This window comes from Pteropus alecto, unplaced genomic scaffold (genome assembly GCF_000325575.1).
Source record: "Pteropus alecto unplaced genomic scaffold, ASM32557v1 scaffold7, whole genome shotgun sequence".
In the NCBI taxonomy this organism is placed as follows: Eukaryota; Metazoa; Chordata; class Mammalia; order Chiroptera; family Pteropodidae; genus Pteropus; species Pteropus alecto.
Window position 1 is genome coordinate 22,544,454 of NW_006494614.1, and position 18,211 is coordinate 22,562,664.

At 38.4% G+C, this 18,211-nt stretch overlaps 1 protein-coding gene across 2 annotated transcripts in view; it reads left to right on the top strand.

The window, feature by feature from the left end:
- Positions 1-18,211, top strand: part of B3GAT2 (beta-1,3-glucuronyltransferase 2) — a 59,179-nt gene that overhangs the window by 34,247 nt on the left and 6,721 nt on the right. For both annotated transcript variants that reach the window (XM_006926401.3, XM_006926402.3), the window contains exon 2: positions 3,110-3,254. In XM_006926401.3, the coding sequence (XP_006926463.1) occupies positions 3,110-3,254 (145 nt within the window). The remainder of the gene's footprint in view (positions 1-3,109; positions 3,255-18,211) is intronic.

The window sequence follows — 18,211 nt, forward strand, 5'->3', positions numbered from 1 at the left end:
TGGACTTCATTAACATCGCAAGTTTCTGTTCTTAAAAAGACACTATCATGAGAATGAAAAGATGAGCCACAGACTGGGAGAAGATATTTATAAATCATATATCTGAGAAAGGATTTGTATTTAAAATATATAAACTCTCAAAACTCAATTGTAAGGAAATAAACAACCAATTTTAAAAATAGGCAAAAGATTTGAACAAATATTTCACTAAACGAGCAATCCAGATGACAAATAAGCATATGAAAAGATACTCAACATCATTAGTAATTAGAAAAATGCAAATTAAAACCATAATGAGGTACTACTAATACCTGTCAGAATGGCTAAACTTAAACACTGACCATACCAAGTAGTGCTGGAGTAACTGGATGTAAAGTAACTGGAACTCTCATACACTGCTGGTGGGAATGTAAAATGGTGCAACTACTTTGAAAAATAATTGGACAGTTTCTTAAAAAGTTAAATATACACCTACTGTATGATCTAGTCATTTCACTCTTAGATATTTATCCAAAAAAATGAAGTACACGTAGGCTGTATCCAGACATCATAGCAGCTTCATCTGTAATAGCTAAAAGCTTGAAATAACTGAAATGTCCATCAATAGGCAAATGGATTAAAACAAACAAACAAACAAACTGAAACCAAAAAACTGTGACACATCCATATAGTAGAATAGTGTTCGGCAATATAAAGGACTGAATACAGATTATGGATACACATGAGATGGATGAATCTCCATGTAGTTATGCTAAGTGAAAGAAGTCAATTTTTTTTTTTTTAAGAGTACACACTGTATGATTCCATTCATATAAAATTCTATGAAATGCAAAGTAACATATAGTGTTAGAAAGGAGACCAGTGGTTGCTTGGGGATAGAGGATGTGGAGAGGGGGTGGGAGGGATGGATTTAAAAGAGCACAAGGAAATGGGAGGGGGGTGATGGTGGTGTTCATTATCTTGTGATTGTTTTGTGGCTATTGACATATGTCCAGATGTATCAAATTTTACACTTTAAAAAGTGCATTTTATTCTTTCAGGGTTCTCAAGAACACTCATGTCAGGTGATTTACTAGGACTCATAGCACTCAGCATTATGGTTGTACAGTAAGTCCTCACTTAACATCGTCAAGTTCTGTGACTTTAAGCGAAATGATGTGCAACAAAACCAGTTTTACCATAGGCCAATTGATGTAAGCAAGAGTTAAGTTCCTACAGAATATCCTCAATGTTATAACAAAACCAAGTTGAACAAAATGACGCCATTTGAGGACCTGCTGTACTTGAGGCTAAGATTGGTTAGAGTGGCACAGGAAGGATGCATAGCCGGATCGGTCAGTGAGGGGAAAGACATCTGGAAGAGTCTGGAGGAATCCATGTGCAGGTTTCCAGTGTTCTCTCCTTCCCATGAGGGGTCACAGGGAGCACACCTTCCCTCCAGTGGCAAAAATGTAATCAGAGTGCCTAACGTTTATGCCAAGGAATCACATTTAAGGGTCAGAGTTTTTATTGGAGGCTGGTCACAAGGGCACCCCCCACACCCTGCCCATCAGTATTTCAGATTCCCCACAGGAAAGCAGGTATTTAGTACCCCAGGCAGGCAAAACAACCTTGTCAGTATAGGGGTTCTTTCAGAAGCCAGGTTTTCAAATTCCAGCCAAGCGTCAGCCTTGCAAGTAAGCCTTTCTAAAGATAACATTCTCGGGACTTGTTAACGCTTTTCTGCTGTCAGTTATACCTCAATAGAACTTTTAAAAAATCATCATGTAAGTTAGTCTGAGCTAGCACAAGGCAACAGTAATTAATTTATTGAAAAAAGGATAGACTATAAAAATAGTAATTTCAGATTTGGGGAAGACCAATACAGCAAGATCTTCATTATCCGGAACGTTGTACACCCTTAAGTCTTCTTTTTGGAATGAGGTGGGATATTAATAAGTCAAATTGCATGCCTGCAAATGGGAGCTTCTAATTATTTTTATTCTTTAATAACATGACTTTCCACTTGAATTGCATTTGAAAATCGTTCCCCAAAATATAATTTTCCTTTCTTTCATAAAAAAAAATCCTTGATTGATAATCATTATTTTAATTATTAGTTAACTGATCATGACCCGGTTCTATAGCAAATAAAAGTAAAACATTGGTGTTGAGATTATAATTACCTTAACAACAGTACTTCCTCATGGTGCCATGCAGGCTTTGCCCATCCACGGACACACCTGCTGAGAGGGCGAGAAGAATTGAAAACCAGCCTATACTTTGATGTCTGGGCCCATGTCACGGCCGCAGCTTGCAGTGTGTCTGCCCAAGAGAGGGGCATCTTTTTCTAATTTGCACAAAGGTATCACACGGGCTGACTATGGCCCTGCTCAACACATGGCTGGGAAGAAGGTGTTGGTTTTTCCCCCCAAATGCTGCCCATTATCATCAAGCTTTCTGGTGAACGTGTCTTTTCCTTTAAAGAAATCCAGAAAATAACTTTGGAGTTGAGGGTCATCTTTAACCAGAACTCCGCTAGGTACAATAGCCGTGTAGGGCATGTTCCTCTATAGATTGGCCCAACTGCTGTTGAAAAGACAAGTGGATTTAGGGTACGGTTTTCATTTTGTCACCTGGGAGGATGCCTGGTGTCTGTTCTGTATCTGGGTCCCATTATTAATGTCCCCAAGTCACAATTTCTGTGTATCTGTAACAAAAAATTCAGAGAAAGGAAACTCCTGTAGCTCCTCTGAGGGAAATTTTTGCTGCTACTGACTAATGGAGTTTCCTGAACGGGAGCGAAAACTTCTCACTTCCAAAGATATCCAGTATAGTTTAAAAGGTTCAACTTTGAAACATATATAAAATATTTGATAGTCACAGCTTAGCTTCAAATAAGTGATGTTCAAATATTGACACCCATTTTAGTTCTCTTAAGCCTTGAGCTGCCGGCTTAATTTATGATGAAGAACACAGCCGAAGGCGCTGAGCCGCCAGACGATAATTGAGTAGCGATCTGTCAGCAGCAGGGTTCTGTTTGGAAACCTCCAACGTTTGGAAATCTAAGCCCCTCTTCCCATTTCTTCTCTAAAGAAACTTAAACCAAATCTCTTTCTCCCTTTTGTAGATGAGAACCACGCGCAAGGTCTCTGTCTGGCCAGTGGGCCTGGTTGGTGGGCGACGCTATGAACGTCCATTGGTGGAAAATGGCAAAGTTGTTGGTTGGTACACCGGCTGGAGAGCAGACAGGCCTTTTGCCATCGACATGGCAGGTAAGGAGTATAACTGGTGATTTTTGCTCCTGCCTGATAGTTCTTTTAGCTATACTCACATTCGTAACAGGGGGTTAGAGGATGGAAGCTTTAAAAGACCACTTTGGATAAAACCCTGGATCATATCATATTCAGCAGATAAACACTATTTAACTGAACTTTCAAAACAGGCTCTTTGGTTAATTCAAGTGGAAAATGATTTGGGGGTGATTAGAAAATGCTCATTCCATTCTATTTTGTCACATGTCCATGCAGCCATCCCTTTATCCAACAAACGTTTATGTGCCAGGTGCTGGGTTGGGCTTTGGAAGCTCAGTGGTGAGAACTGGACTTGGCCCCTGCCTCACAGGGTTTGTGACTGTCCCTTTTGGTACCTCTCTCTAGAGGTCCAATTTGTCACGTTCTTATTGATAAATTTACTAGAGATATGGAATTGACAAGCCAATCATTTTAATGCTTATCGATGAATTTAGTGCTTATTGAAACATTTCATAGCTAAAATAATAAAATTAAATTTCTGTTTTTTCAATCATTTAATAACTTTGAGCATAACTGTCCTTTAAAGTTTTTATTCTCTAACCAAGCAACTGAATTAAATAAGACTTGTAGCAGACCACAAATTCTAAAATGCAGCTTTATCATAAAGTGACTCATTTTCTGTGGGTTATATAAAATGATGCCTGTGATAACTGTAGAAAGATGAAGTTTGAAACATGAGGCTTAGAGGCAAAAAAAAAAAAAAAAAAATTCACCATCTATAACCTAGAAGATGAAAGCAGAAAAGCTTCAGAATTGATCTCATCAATCTTCAACTCTGAAACACTGCTCTGTCTGTCTGTCAGCCTGTGCTTGGCCAATCTTTTGTGTATATTTTTCCCTACTGCAGTCAAAATCTCTATGCTCAGAATTCTGATGGGATGAAGGCTGTATTCTGAATTGGCTTCATCATTTTTATTCTGACAATACTATAAATTTGAGGGGACAAGATGATGAAGAATACCAGGGATAAGAGCTGTAGGGGGATGCTCTCGTGGATGGCAGTGTGGTTGGTCCGTTGCACTGCATCACAGGAGAAGACAAACCAAGATATTTTTATTCAGTGTTTAACAAACACGGTGCCCATTTTCTGGGTGCCTGTTTTGTGAGACTGTGTCATGGACTCTGACTCCAAGGACAGTCTAGATCTCTTACCATTCCCTGCTCACCTGCTCCCTGGTGCCCTGTCTCTACTTCCTGACCTCTCCATCCTTTTGCTAACCCCTAGCCTTACGCTTTGGTCTTGGCTCTTGCAGCCCCAGGGCTGATCCGGCCTCTCAACCAAAGCATTCTCCTGAAAGCAGATAGAGAGGTAAGTCAGCCATTCTTGGAAGGTCCTGCAGATTCTTGAAAGAGGCCTTTCCTCAATCAAGTCTGAGTTTGTGGCTCTGAAAATACAAGGCCTGACCATAATGTGTCTGGAGAATCAGGTTTCTTGCTTGATCGGAAGTGTAGCCTTGAGCAGAAAACTTGGAGATCATGAAGCAAAGTCCGTTGCTTCTCTGGGGCTGAGTTTTCTCAAGTGTAGAAAAATGAGACAGTGTCCTTAACCTCTGATCATGTGCTTGATTGGTTTTTCTGGTAACCAGCAGCCATCCTGAAGTTATCTGGGGCCCACCGCAGAGCCACCTCTTTAGCATAACGAAGTCACTTCCATCACTCAGGAAATTCTGAGGGTTTTACAAGCTCCTGGACAAGGACCTTGACAATTTTTAATTATACCATAGGTTCAGTAAAGGATACTTTTGTAAAAAAGAGTGTCTCCCACATCCTCGTTTTACTAATTCTTCTATCTACCAAAGCAAAGGGCATATAATAAGTGATGTCTCAGGGTCACTTTCAGCTTTGTCTGTGGACTGTTTCATGACTGATAAAAATTAGACACGATCGTAAAGTGATAAAACTTTCTCATGTGTGGCTTATGGAAAGGGATGACAAATCTAGGACTCTTAGTTTTCTGGCCTGGAGTCCGGTGGATGTGAGTTTGTCGGAGCCCTGGGAATGGATGAGCTTACACAGGGAGACTGTAGTGGTCCAGGATTGCTTCCTGGGGAGCAGTCATTTAAAGGGGCTGCAGCAGGAGGAGCCAGCATAGAGGACAAGGCACAATAAGAGGGTGTTGGGGTGGACCTGTGACAAGAGTCCCTGGAGAGAAGAGGTGGGTGAATCATGAGTTCAGTTGTTGGATGCCTCGTGTCATGGCTGTGGATGAGAGGGTGCTTGGGGAGTGAGGGAGTGCGAGAGCCCGAGCATGTCAGTGGTGGCACTGGGATGGTTGGTAGCAATGAAGACCTTGTAAAATGTTTCCTGGGACAATCGATAATATGAAAACATAAAGGGCCTGCAGCAGGAGGACTAAAGGGTCAGCAAAATTGTCTGAGGAAAGTTAGATCTCCAGTAGAGCAAAGAGGAAGAGGAAGTTCAATCCGTGAAAAAATTGAGGAAGTTCCGTTTTGGGTAGGGAGTAATGAAGCTGAGGTAGGGGAGAGGGAGGTGACAGGAGCCCTTACATGACAGTTATTAGAGATTTATCGAATTTTAACAAGCCATTTCAGACTGCCCATAAACCAGCAGATATTTAGATCTTTCTAACACTCTTGTATGGGGATAATGGATATAGTAAACTTAATTTTGGTTTCTTTCTAATTGGTGTGATTCGTCGTATTATTTGAGTCGTGACTTATGTACGGAAAATAACGTAATTTGGGGTAATTAAAACATTCTATTAACCCGAATACCAGTTGTGTAAAAATAGGAATCTGTATGTTAGAAAAAAATCACATTCCTTGACTAAAGTTTCCAGGCCCCAGATTCCTTGTGGGTATGCCGCCCATATGGAGGGTTGTGGAGGTTGGAAGGGCTTGAGATGAGGGGGAGACAGCCGTAGCGCCTGCCTGGGATTAGCGTGCCCACCACCGCCAGTACCCGCTCTGCAGAGATGCGGGAGTTGTTCAGGAGTGCAAACCAGATCTTGGCAGTAGCTTGCTCTCAGGGTAAAGGACTCCTCACCGTTGCCACAAAGTCCTGCCTGCCCCCCATACAACCTCCTCCACTTTCAGTTGTCTTTGGTGGCAGCTGCCCCTGCGGTTCCTCCAGCACATCCTAACCTTCACCTTGGCGCCTGAACAGATGCCCTTGCCTGGCACGTTCTTTCTGTAGCTCAGCCCTGATCATTCTTTAATTCTCAGCTTAAAGGTCACTTTCTCAGGGACGTCTTTGCTGGCACCCAAGATCGACAGACCCCTGGCCTTGTTATTACCTCCCACAGTTCTAAGCGTCTGTACTTCTGCACTACAGCACTTACCACAGTGGTATTACATCTTTAACTGTAATCATTGAGGCTTCCCAGCCCCCTGCCCCCACCCCAAACAGAATGCAGCCACCTTGGGAGCAGTCGCCTGTACTACCCTGCCCTGCCCTCCCCAGTGCTAGGCCCATGTGTTCCAAAGACGCAGCCTTAAAATGGGTTCCGGGGTTTCCCCCTGTCGAGTTTCTGTCCCCACTGCTGGCTTACCAGGCAAACCTTTTGTATTGTTATAAATGATGGCAAATTGAAGAGGGCGAAGGGTCATTCAGGCAAATGACTGAAGCTCTCGTTCCCTGGGCTCTCAGCAGGGCTCGCTGGAAATCACAGTCGTACAGGGCCTTCTTTCTCCTGTTATTTGTTGACAAGGAATTTTGCCTGGGTTAATTTAGTTGGCAAACCCTTTCTTGGTAGATAAAGCAGTAACGAACTTCAGCTCAGCCTGGATCAGGTGTCATCAAAGCCAAATGAGCATAGCCCAAATCGATGCAGTTTTCTTTGCTCTGTGAATATAAATGCTGCAAGAAAATGGAGAGAATAAACTTCTTACTACTTTGGAACCATTTGTAATTTAAGTGTGCTGTTTTCAATTTGTGTATGTTTTGTATGAGAAAGGTAAAGTTATTGAATGTTCTCAGCAGAGTGACTTGATGTGTCATATGGTACCTTTTAGTGCAGGGTCTGGGGACTGACTTGGGGCTTTGCCCTTCGGTCAGTGCAGTGTGATTGTCACTGGAGTGGTACATGGGCTGTCTGACAACTTACAGAACCGTAGGGGTAGTGGCGGAGTGTTAGTGCACTAGGAAACCTGTTGCCCATTTTTTATCCATGTCTAAAAGGAGGTGCATTCTAGTGAACTTGCAGGCACTGGACGACCACAGCATGTTCAGTCCTGTTCACGTGTACCACGGCCGTGTGGGTAGAGGTGGGTGTTTGGGATTAGGAGCACCTGTGCATCTGTATGCTCATAACCAGGGTGCTTTCCCTAGGTAGCTCATGATGGGGTGCCCATGTTCACGCTCAGCTTGGGGGGGATGGAAGGATCCGCTGAGCCCTTTGAGGACTGCAGGAGAAGTGGGGAGAGGGGGTTCCAGGGCCCCATCCTGCCTTAAGTATAGCAACTCTTTTTATAATTTACATGTTATAATTCCCCTAAAAATTTCAATGGAATTAAGCCATCCTTCAGGACTAAGAATTTTGAAAACCAAAAGTTTTCTCTTATATCAGAGAAGTCCAACAGACTTAATAATTATTGTTTACTGAGTATTTTTCAGGCATCAGGCATTCTTAAGTGCTCTATGTGTTTTCTTATTTAATCCTCATTCAATTCTGTGAGGGGTGTGCTAGTATTATTTTCTTCATTTAAATATAAGGAAATTGAGGCCTAAACATGCTAGGTATCTTGTCCAGTGTTGCTGTGATTAAGTGGTAGAGCTGGGATTCAAACTCACGTCCGTGTGTTCCCAGTGATGGCCCTCCCTCTTGGCTCTGAATCCCGACTTCTCACCGACTTACAGCCACGTGACCCAGTTCTTGATCTCTGAGCCTCTGCTTTCTTCATCTGCAGAACAGAAGGAATGGAATTCTTCAGAGAGTAAGACAGCACATACAAGGCATCTGGTGCAACACTGTAGACACTCAATGACTGTTATGTCTCTTAAACAAGAAACAAGATCAGCTGTGTCTCTGGATTCAAATGTCTCATATGTTTGTCTGGGGGAATCAGCTCAGTGGTGTGTGTGACTGCTTATCATGGTGGTCACATCCATGTATGTAGGCAGCTGTGAGGTGGGGGGATCGCTGACTCCCAGGCCCCACTTGGGCACAAGCAGTCTGTACTGCTGGTTTTCCTCACCTGTAGATTAGGGATCAGACCACCTGCCTTCTGGGTTTCAGTGAGGTTGAAGTGAGAATAATATGCAAATGTTCCTGCTCTTCTGTGAGTGTTTGCATCCTTGGCACATCTGGTTGTTTCAGATCATTGTTGAAAGCAGTACTTAAGAACATGCAAACTCTTGGCTTTGGGCCCATGATGAACTTCGTTTCTCTCCTGGCTGGTAGACCTGTGCTCATTATCATTCAGTGAATTAGTTTCAGCGTGCAGGATGGCATGTGGAGATAAGCACCAGCCCTTGCTCTAGATAAAATACCGCAAAAAGAGAGTGATCAAAAGAAAAACAAAACCCCAAAAAATCATTAAAATGTTGTTGAGAAGCAGATACGTGCTTATTTTTGTAATTTCCCAGCCGAAAACTAAACAAACACATAGCGTTTGGGCTTTTAAAAAGATAATGCCATTGGAAACATTTAGATTTGCAAGGTGTTTGGTGTAGTGTATATGTCAGCTTGGCCCTGCTGCTGGGAAGAGAGAATCGTTCTCTGTACAAATTACTGATGGCATGCCGGAAGGATTTAAAAGAACGATTCTCACATTTTCTCATCAGGTCACGAGGGGGAGAAATATCCTTTTTCACCACTTTGACTTTCCTAAGAGTCCCTAGGAGAGCATTTAATAGATTCTCATTTGGAATCTATTAAAGAGAATTCCACTATAGACACTTTGTGTAAATGATAGGATTAAGGCTTGTTGCTCCACACTGCTGACCTGGGGACAGGCATGCATGCCAGTTTTTCTTGGCACACAAGTTGGCTGCTATGACTACCTCTCATCTCTCTGCACTGGCTTCAGAAGTTAAAGTTAGCCAGTGTTCTTGCTAGGCCCCTGAGCAGCCTTATCACCCCAACCCCAAACACTCTGCATTTCAATCTACCTCCTTTCAAATCCCTCAACCATAGCCGAGCACCAGGGTCAGCCAAGCACTGGCCCAGGCCAATGAACCTGAATTAATTGAGAGTGACACACACCTCCCTCCATCCCAGAATACGGAGTGTCCCTTTGTCTTCCCCTGTTGCCTAGCTAATTTCTAGTCACCTCTTAAGACTCATTAGTGGTGCAGGAATAGCTTTCTCTGGGAAGTTTTTCCTGATTTTCCATCCAGCATAGATGCTGCTCCCACATGTTCCCCTAGAATACCACGCTTATGCACTTGCCCTCGAGGTGGTGCTCTCGTCAGTGACCTGCCTGCCCCCTGCCTCCTGAGCTTCACACAAGTGAAATTATACAATATTTATCTTATGTGTCTGCCTTATTGTAATTAGCATTATGTCTTCGAGGTTCATCTCTGTTGTAGCATGTCAGAAATTCATTCCTTTTTAAGGCTGAATGATATTGTATATCTAGATCACATTTTGTTTTTTATCCATTGATGGACATTGTATTGTTTCTACCTTTTGGCTACTAACATCGCTGTGAACATTGGTGCACAGTCACTGTTTGAGTCACCGCTTTCACTCTTTGAGGTATACACATACGAATGGAGTTGCTGCATCATATGGTAATTATATGTTTAATTTTTTTTGAGGAACCATCATACTTTTTTTCCACAGTGGCTGCATCATTTTCCATTGGCAATGCACAAGAGTTCCAGTTTTTCCTTATCCTCGCCAACTCATTATTTTAAAAGTTATTTTGCTTTTAGACACTGGGGTTTGAAGAACGGGAACACAGATACCGTTCCCATCTGTTCTGCTGTATTTTCTGGGTTGGTAGAGAGTGGTTTAGTGACATATTCAGTAGTACTCCTGGATAATGAAAAGTAGAAAATCTCGAAGGTGAAATAAAGAGTGAGACAGTGATTCTCACACAGGCAGTGTCAAGCTTGTTGATTCTGCCATTCTCAACATATACACGGTTCATTTCCTGTCAGAGTCTTTCGGCTGTTGAGCCAAGAGAACCACTTCCCCCTCTAAACTTCAATATTAGTCACACCTTAGTTCCCTGCCACCAATTTACTAGAAAATCATCTGGATATTGTTAGTATTCAGTTAATTAAGCCTCCTTAATTAATCTTTTATTCTTAGGATCAAGTTTTTCATCCTTGTGCAGCATCCTGATCGTTTCCTTAGAGGGTTTAGTTTTCTACGGTGGTTTATTATTTTCCGAGTAGGTATTTAAATGAATCGTTTATAGATTAAATAAAGCATATTTCTTAGAAATGAAGAATGTTTTATTTTTTTCCCCATGAAGAACAATGGCTGCTAAATGCCTTTTGAGGAGTGTTAAAAACTAGGCAATGATTTTTTTTTAAAAAAAAATGGTTTAATCCTGAAGCAGTCATCACGTTTTGGTCAGTATTCAGGACTTGATTAACAATGGACCAGTGTAACAGCCAGGCCATGCTTTTTCATTTCTTTTCTGCACCAAAAGAAAATCGCTCTAATGTATAATTGGAAGGAAATGTGGAAAGCTGTAGTTCCGTCTGCACCTTAGGATGCAGTAGATTAGAGGGGAATCTTTACCGTTTAAGAGCACATGGCATGTGAACATTCAGTCTTAGAACCAGGAAAAGCTATAGTTGAACATTTGTGTGAAACAGTGGCAACTTAGTGATGATAGTAAATAAGACCAACCCCGTCGAGCACCTTCCTTTTATACAGCCCTCACCTTTGCTTTCGGTATCTAATTTAAATTTAGTGAAAATGATTCCTGAAACACTACTATTAACCTGTTTTTTTTTTTCCAGTTGGATAGTCCACAGATGCCAAGGCTAGAAGGTACAAGATTATGAGAGAAAGTACTTAAGTAGAAGTTTTCCATTTTTTATTGAGATAAAATTGATATATAACATTTTTTTAGTTTCAGGTATACAAAATAATGATTTAATATTTGTATAAATCGCAAAATGATCACCACAAAGTCTAGTTAACAACCATCACCACAGAGTTAAAACATGTTTTCTTCTTATAATATGAGAACTTTTAAGATCTACTCTCGTAGCAACTTTCAAATACATAATACAGTGTCATAACTGTAGTCACCATATCATACATTATACCCCCAGGACTTATTTATTTTGTTATTGGAAGTTTGTACCTTTTGACCATCTTTACCCATTTTTACTACCCTCCACTCCCTGCTTCTGGCAACCACCAATCTATGAGTTAGATTTTGTTTTCTTTTGTTTTGTTAGATTGCACATACAAGTGAGATCATGGTATTTGTCTTTCTCTGACTTATTTCAGTTAGCATAATGCCCTCAAGGTCCATCCATGTTGTTGCAAAAGGCAAGACTTCCTTTTTTATGGCTGAATAATATATCATTTTGTGTGTGCGTACATACACACATACAGGTAGATATACACATTTTCTTTATACATTCATCCAACTGTGGACATTTAGGTTGTTTCCATGGCTTCACTATTGTAAACAATGCTGCAGTGAACATGGGGGAGTCCATATCTCTTTTAGAGATAGTATTTTTGTTTCCTTTGGATTAATACCCAGAAATAGAATTGTTAGATCAATTTTTTTGAGGAACCTCCGTACTATTTTCCATAGTGGCTGCACAATTTACATTCCCACCAACAGTGCACAAGGGTTCCCTTTTCTCCACATGCTTGCCGACACTTATTTCTTGTCTGTTTGATAATAGTTATTCTATCAGGTGTGAGGTGATATCTCATTGTCATTTTGATTGGCATGTCCCTGATGATTAGTGATGTTGAATACCATTTCATGTACCTGTTGGCCATCTGTATGTCTTCTTTTGAAAAATATTTATTCAGATCCTCTGCTCACTTTTTAATCAAATTGTCTGTTCTTTTATTGTTGAGTCGTATGCGTTCTTTATGTGTTTTGGACATTAACTCTGTATGAGATTTATAATTTCCAAATATTTTCTCCTATTCAGTAAGTTGCTTTTTCATTTTGTGGTTGGTTTACTTTGCTGTGCAGAAATGTTTTAGTTTGATGTAGTCTCACTTATTTATTTTTGCATTTGTTGCCTTTACTTTTGGTATCATATCCAAAAAACTCATTGCCAAGACCAGTATCAAGGAGTTTACCATGTTTGTTTTTTTCTAGGAGTTTTATGGTTTCAGGTCTCACATTCCAATCTTCATCCATTCTGAGTTAATTTTTGTGTATGGTGTAAGATAGTGGTCCAGTTTTCCTTCTCATGTGGCCGTTCAGTTTCCCACTCATGTGGCTGTTCAGTTTTCCCAATGCTGTTTATTGAAGAGACTGTCCTTTCCCCATTGTGTTTCCTTGGCTTATTTGTCGTAATTAGTTGACTATATATGTGTGGGTTTATGCCTTGATTTTGTATTCTGTTCCATTGATTTTTGTGTCAGTTTTTATGTCAATACCATACTGTTTTGATTACTATATATTTGTAATATAGTTTGAAATCAGAGAGTGTGATGCCTCCAGCTTTGTTCTTTTTTCTTAAGGTTGTTTTGGCTATTTGGGGTCTTTTGAGGTTCTGTACAAATTTTAGGATTATTTATTCTAGTTCTGTGAAAAAATGCCATTGGAATTTTGATAAGGATTGTGTTGAATCTATAGATCTTTATTCTTTATATATTTATTCTTGAATATAGGTATTCTTTTTGATGTAGTTATAAATGGGATTATTTTCTTAATTTCTCTTCTGATAGTTATTAGTACATAGAAATGCAACAAATGTTTGTATATTGATTTTGTATCTTGAAATTTACAGAATTTCTTTATTCTAACAGGTTTGGGTTTTTTGGGTTTTTTTTTTTTTTTTTTGGAGAGTCTTTAGAGTTTTCTATATATAATGTCATCTGCAAAAAAGTGACAATTTTCCTTCTTCCTTTCTGATGTGGATGCCTTTTATTTCTTGCCTGATTGCTCTGGCTAAAACTTTTAATACTGTGTTGAATAAAAGTGACAAGAGTGGGCATCCTTGTCTTGTTCCTGATCTTAGAGGAAAGCTGTCAGCTTTTTACCATTGAGCATGTTGTTGGCTGTGGGCTTTTCATATATAGCCTTTATTCTGTTGAGTTATGTTCCCTCTACATCCACTTTATTGAGAATTTTTATCTTAAATGAGTGTTGAATTTTGTCAAATGCTTTTTTTTGCATCTATTGAGAGAATTTATGACTTTTATTCTATTTGTTAATGTGGCGGATCACATTAATTGATTTGCAGATGTTGAATCATCCTTGCATCCCTGGAATAAATCTCACTTGATTGTGGTTTATGATTCTTTTAATGTATAGTTGACTTTGGTTTGCTAATAACTTATTGAGGATTTTTGAATTTATGTTCATCAGGGATATTGGCCTGTAATTTTCTTGTGGAGTTCTCATTTGATTATAGTTTCAGGGTAATGCTGGCCTCATAAAATGAGTTTGGAAGTGTGTCCTCCTTTTCTGTTTTTTGGAATAGTTTGAGAAGCATTGGTATTAATTCTTCTACAATTCACCAGAGAAGCTATGTGGTTCTGGACTTTTGTTTCTTGGGAAGTTTTTGAATACTGATTCAATCTCCTTACTAGTAATCAGTCTGTTTAGGTTATCTGCTTCTTCATGATTCAGTCTTGGTAGGTTGTATGTTTCTTGGAATTTATCCATTTCCTCTAGGTTGTCCAATTTGTCGACGTGTACTTGTTCATAGTAGTCTCTCATGATCCTTTGCATGGCAGTTCCTCAAACAAAGTCATTTCATTGTACCATTAATGAGATGCCATGGGTCATCTTAGCTGACCACTTAGCTAACTGAGCAGAGACTTCAGTGGCCACACATAGACTAAGAACACAGACTTTACATAATTCAAGAAAGTCACTAAACAGTTACTACAACAAAGAGCCACAACACTGGAGAGGTGAGAGAATCTGATTTCTAGAGTTGCCACATTCTGTTACTTAAAATGTCCAGTTTTCAACAAGAAATCAAAGTACACGCAAGGGAACAAAGCATTTCCAAAACACAAGAATAAATGCAGTTAACAGAAACTGTCCCTGAGAAATTTCAGACAGTGGACTTACTAGACAAAGACTTTGAAGAAACTGTTTTAAATATATCCAATCAACCAAAGGAAGTAACTAAAAGAAAATATGAGAGTGCTGTCACATCAAATACAGGATATAAAGAGGTAGAAATTATAAGTAAAAATAAAAAGTAGAAATGCTAGAGTTGAAAAGCGCAATAACAGAAATGAAAAATTCACTAAAGAGACTTGAAGAAGATTTGAGCAGGCCAAAGAATCAGTGAACTTGATAGACAGGTCATTTGAGACAACTGAAGAACAGAAAATAAAAATAAATAAAAATGAACAGAACCTCAGAGATCTGTGAGTCAAGAGTAAGAAAGGGTGGAAAGAATATTTGAAGAAATAATGGTCAAAAAATTCCCAAATTTATATGAAAAACATTAATCTACACTTAATGGATGGATTCTAAGTAGGATAAACTCACAGATCCATACCAAGACACATCATAATCAAACAACTGAAAGCCAAAGATGAAGAGAATTTTAAGAGTAACAAAAGAGAAATGACTTATAAATGATCTTCAACAATAGCTGATATTCATCAGGAATCATAGAAGCCTGAAGGCAGTGGGATGACATACTCAAAATCATGGAAGGGAAAACTGTCAACCAAGAATTCTATATCTAGCATAACTATCTTTCAGAAATGAAGGAGAAATTAAGATATTCCTAATAAAGAAATAACAAGAAAATTCATTGTTAGCCTATATGTCCTACAAGACATACTAAAGGGATTCTTTTAATCTGAAATAAAAGGACACAAGACAGTAACTCTAACCCACATGAACAAATAAAGAGTACCAGTAACTCCATGGAAGAATTTTAAAAAGGGTATAAATGTAATTTTTGCCCATAACTCTTTTTCCCCTCTCTCATTTAAAAGACATCTGCATAAAGGAATAATTAGAAATCTGGATTGAGAGACACACAGTTTATATAGATGTAATTTGTATGACGATAACAGCACAGAGGGTGGGGGAAGAATGGAGTTGGGTGGGAGCAAAGTTTTGGTATAGTATTGAAACTGGATTAATCTGAACTAGATTGTTAGAGGTTATGATGTAATTTTTAGGGCAACTTCTAAATAACTCAAAAAACCTATGTAAAAGAAATTACAAGTGACAAAATTGTACATGAGGAAATATTCATTTAATGCCAAAGAGGATGGTAATGGAGAAATATAGGAATGTAAGATTATTAGACATATAGAAAACAAATTGCAAACTGATAGATATAAATTTATCAGTAATTACGTTAAACATATTAATCAAATCAAAAGGTAGAAGGGCAGAATGGATTAAAAACCATGATCCACCTATATGCTATCTACAAGGCAAATATTTTAGGTTCAAAGACACAAATATATTGAAAGAGAAAAAATGGAAAAAACGAACCGTGAAAACAGGACAAAAAACAAGCTGGAGTGGCTATACTAATACCAGACAAAATAGACTTTAAGACAAAAGTTGTTGCTGACAACAAAAAAAAAGTTAAAAGGAGAAAAGGGTCAGTTTATCAAGAAATAACAATTATAATCATATTTAAATCTGACACTGGAACCCCAAAGTACATAAAACAGAAATGACAGAACTGAAAGGGAGAAATAGACAGTTCAACGATAATAGTCACAAATACTGACAACCCACTTTCAGTAATAGAACAACTAGAAAGAAAATAGGATAGAAGGACTTGAAAAGTACTATAAACCAACTAAACCTATGACATATGTAAAACACTTTGCCCAACCACAGTGGAATACACATTCTTCTCAAATGCAAAATTGAATATTCTGTAGGATAAACCATAAAACAAGTCTTATATTAGACCATAACAAATCTTAGTACACTTAAAATAAAGTATGCTCTTGAACCACACTGGAATGAAATTAGAAATCAATACCAGAAAGGAATTTGTGAAATTCAAAGTTCGTGGAGATTAAACAGCACATCCTGAGTAACCAATTGGTCAAAAAAGAAGTCACAAGAGAAACTGGAAAATACTTTGAGATAAATTAAAATGGAAACACTACATACCAAAACTTATAGAGTGCAGCTAAAGAAGTCCTGACTTGTAAATTTATAGCTGCAAATGCCTATTAAAAAGAAAAAGATCTCAAACCAATAACCTAATCTTTTACCATAAGAAACCAGAAACTAAAGAGCAATCTAAACCCAAAATAAGCAGCAGGAAGGAGAATAAAGATTAGAGCAAAACAAAAAATAGACTAGAAAAGCAATAGAGAAAATCAACAAAACCAAATATTTATTTTTTAAAAGCGTTAATCGAATTGATAAACCTTTAGTTAGACTGCCACTGAAAGCAGCATTACTACCAATCTTACATTTAAAAAAAATTTTTTTTTTAATTTAAAAAACTATGAAAAATCGTATGTCAAAAATTAGATAATCCAGATGACATGGACAAATTCATGGAAACACTATTGAAAGTGAGTCAAAAGGAAGTAGAAGATCAAAATAGACCTATAATTAATACATTGAATTAATAAGCAACAAAACGTCCCACAGAGAAAAGCCCAATTCTAGGTGGCTTTGCTGGTGAATTCTACCAAATATTTAAAGAAATGCTGAGACCAGTCCCTCGTAAACACTTTCAAATAATAGGAAATAGAGAACACTTTTAAAGTCATTCTATCAGGGCAGTGTTACTCTACTATCCAAACCAGACATCACAAAGAAAAAAACCTATAGACCAATATCCCTTATGAATATCCCAATGCAAAAAATTCTAAACAAAATACTAATAATGTTATTTGAACAACATATAAAAAGGATTATATGCCAGGATCAGGTGGGATTTATTTCTGGAGTGTAAGGTTAGTTCATATACAAAGTCAATAAATGTAATACACCATATCAACAGAATAAAGCACAAAAGCCACATGATCAAATTAATAGATGCAGAAAAAACACCTGACAAAATTCAATATTCTTTCATGATAAAAACACTAGACAGAAGATCGATAAATGAGGAATGGAAAGGAGCTCCTCTATTTGATTAAGGGCTTTTATGAAAAACCCACAGCTAACATCATACTAATGAAGACTGACATTTTTTCCTAAAATCAAGAACAGTACAAGGATGACGCCTCTCGACAGTGTTATTCAACATTGTATTTTAGGTTGTAGCCAGGGCAATTAGGCAAGTAAAAGGCATCCAGGTTGGAAAGGGAAAAGGAAAACTATTTCCATCTATCAATAACATGATCTTTTACATAAATAATTCTCAGGAACACATACACAATTATTAGTGCAAGTAAATGAATTCAGTAAAGTTGCAGTATGTAGGATCAATATATGAAAATCAGTTGGGTTAATGTACACTGCCAATGAACAATTTGAAAATGAAACTAATAATTTCATTCACAACTATGTCAGAATATCAAAATGCTGGCTACCCTCCTTGTAAAAATGGACAAGGTGATCCTAAAATTCAAGAGACTCAGAAGAGCCAAACCATCTTGAAAAATAAGGAATTTGAGAGATACTTCCTGATTTGAAAACTTACTGTAACGCTGTAGCAATAAAAGATGATGTGGTACTGGCATAAAGATAAGCATATGAATCAACAGAATAGAACTGACAGTCCAGAAATAAACCCTTACATTTATGGTGAAGGATACAAGAGCATTCAATAGAGAAAGCATCGTCTTTTCAAATAATGGTGCTCAAAGTTATAAATGTCCTGAATGCCGCTTAATCGTATTCTTTAAAAAGGCAGATTTTAGTATATACAAATTA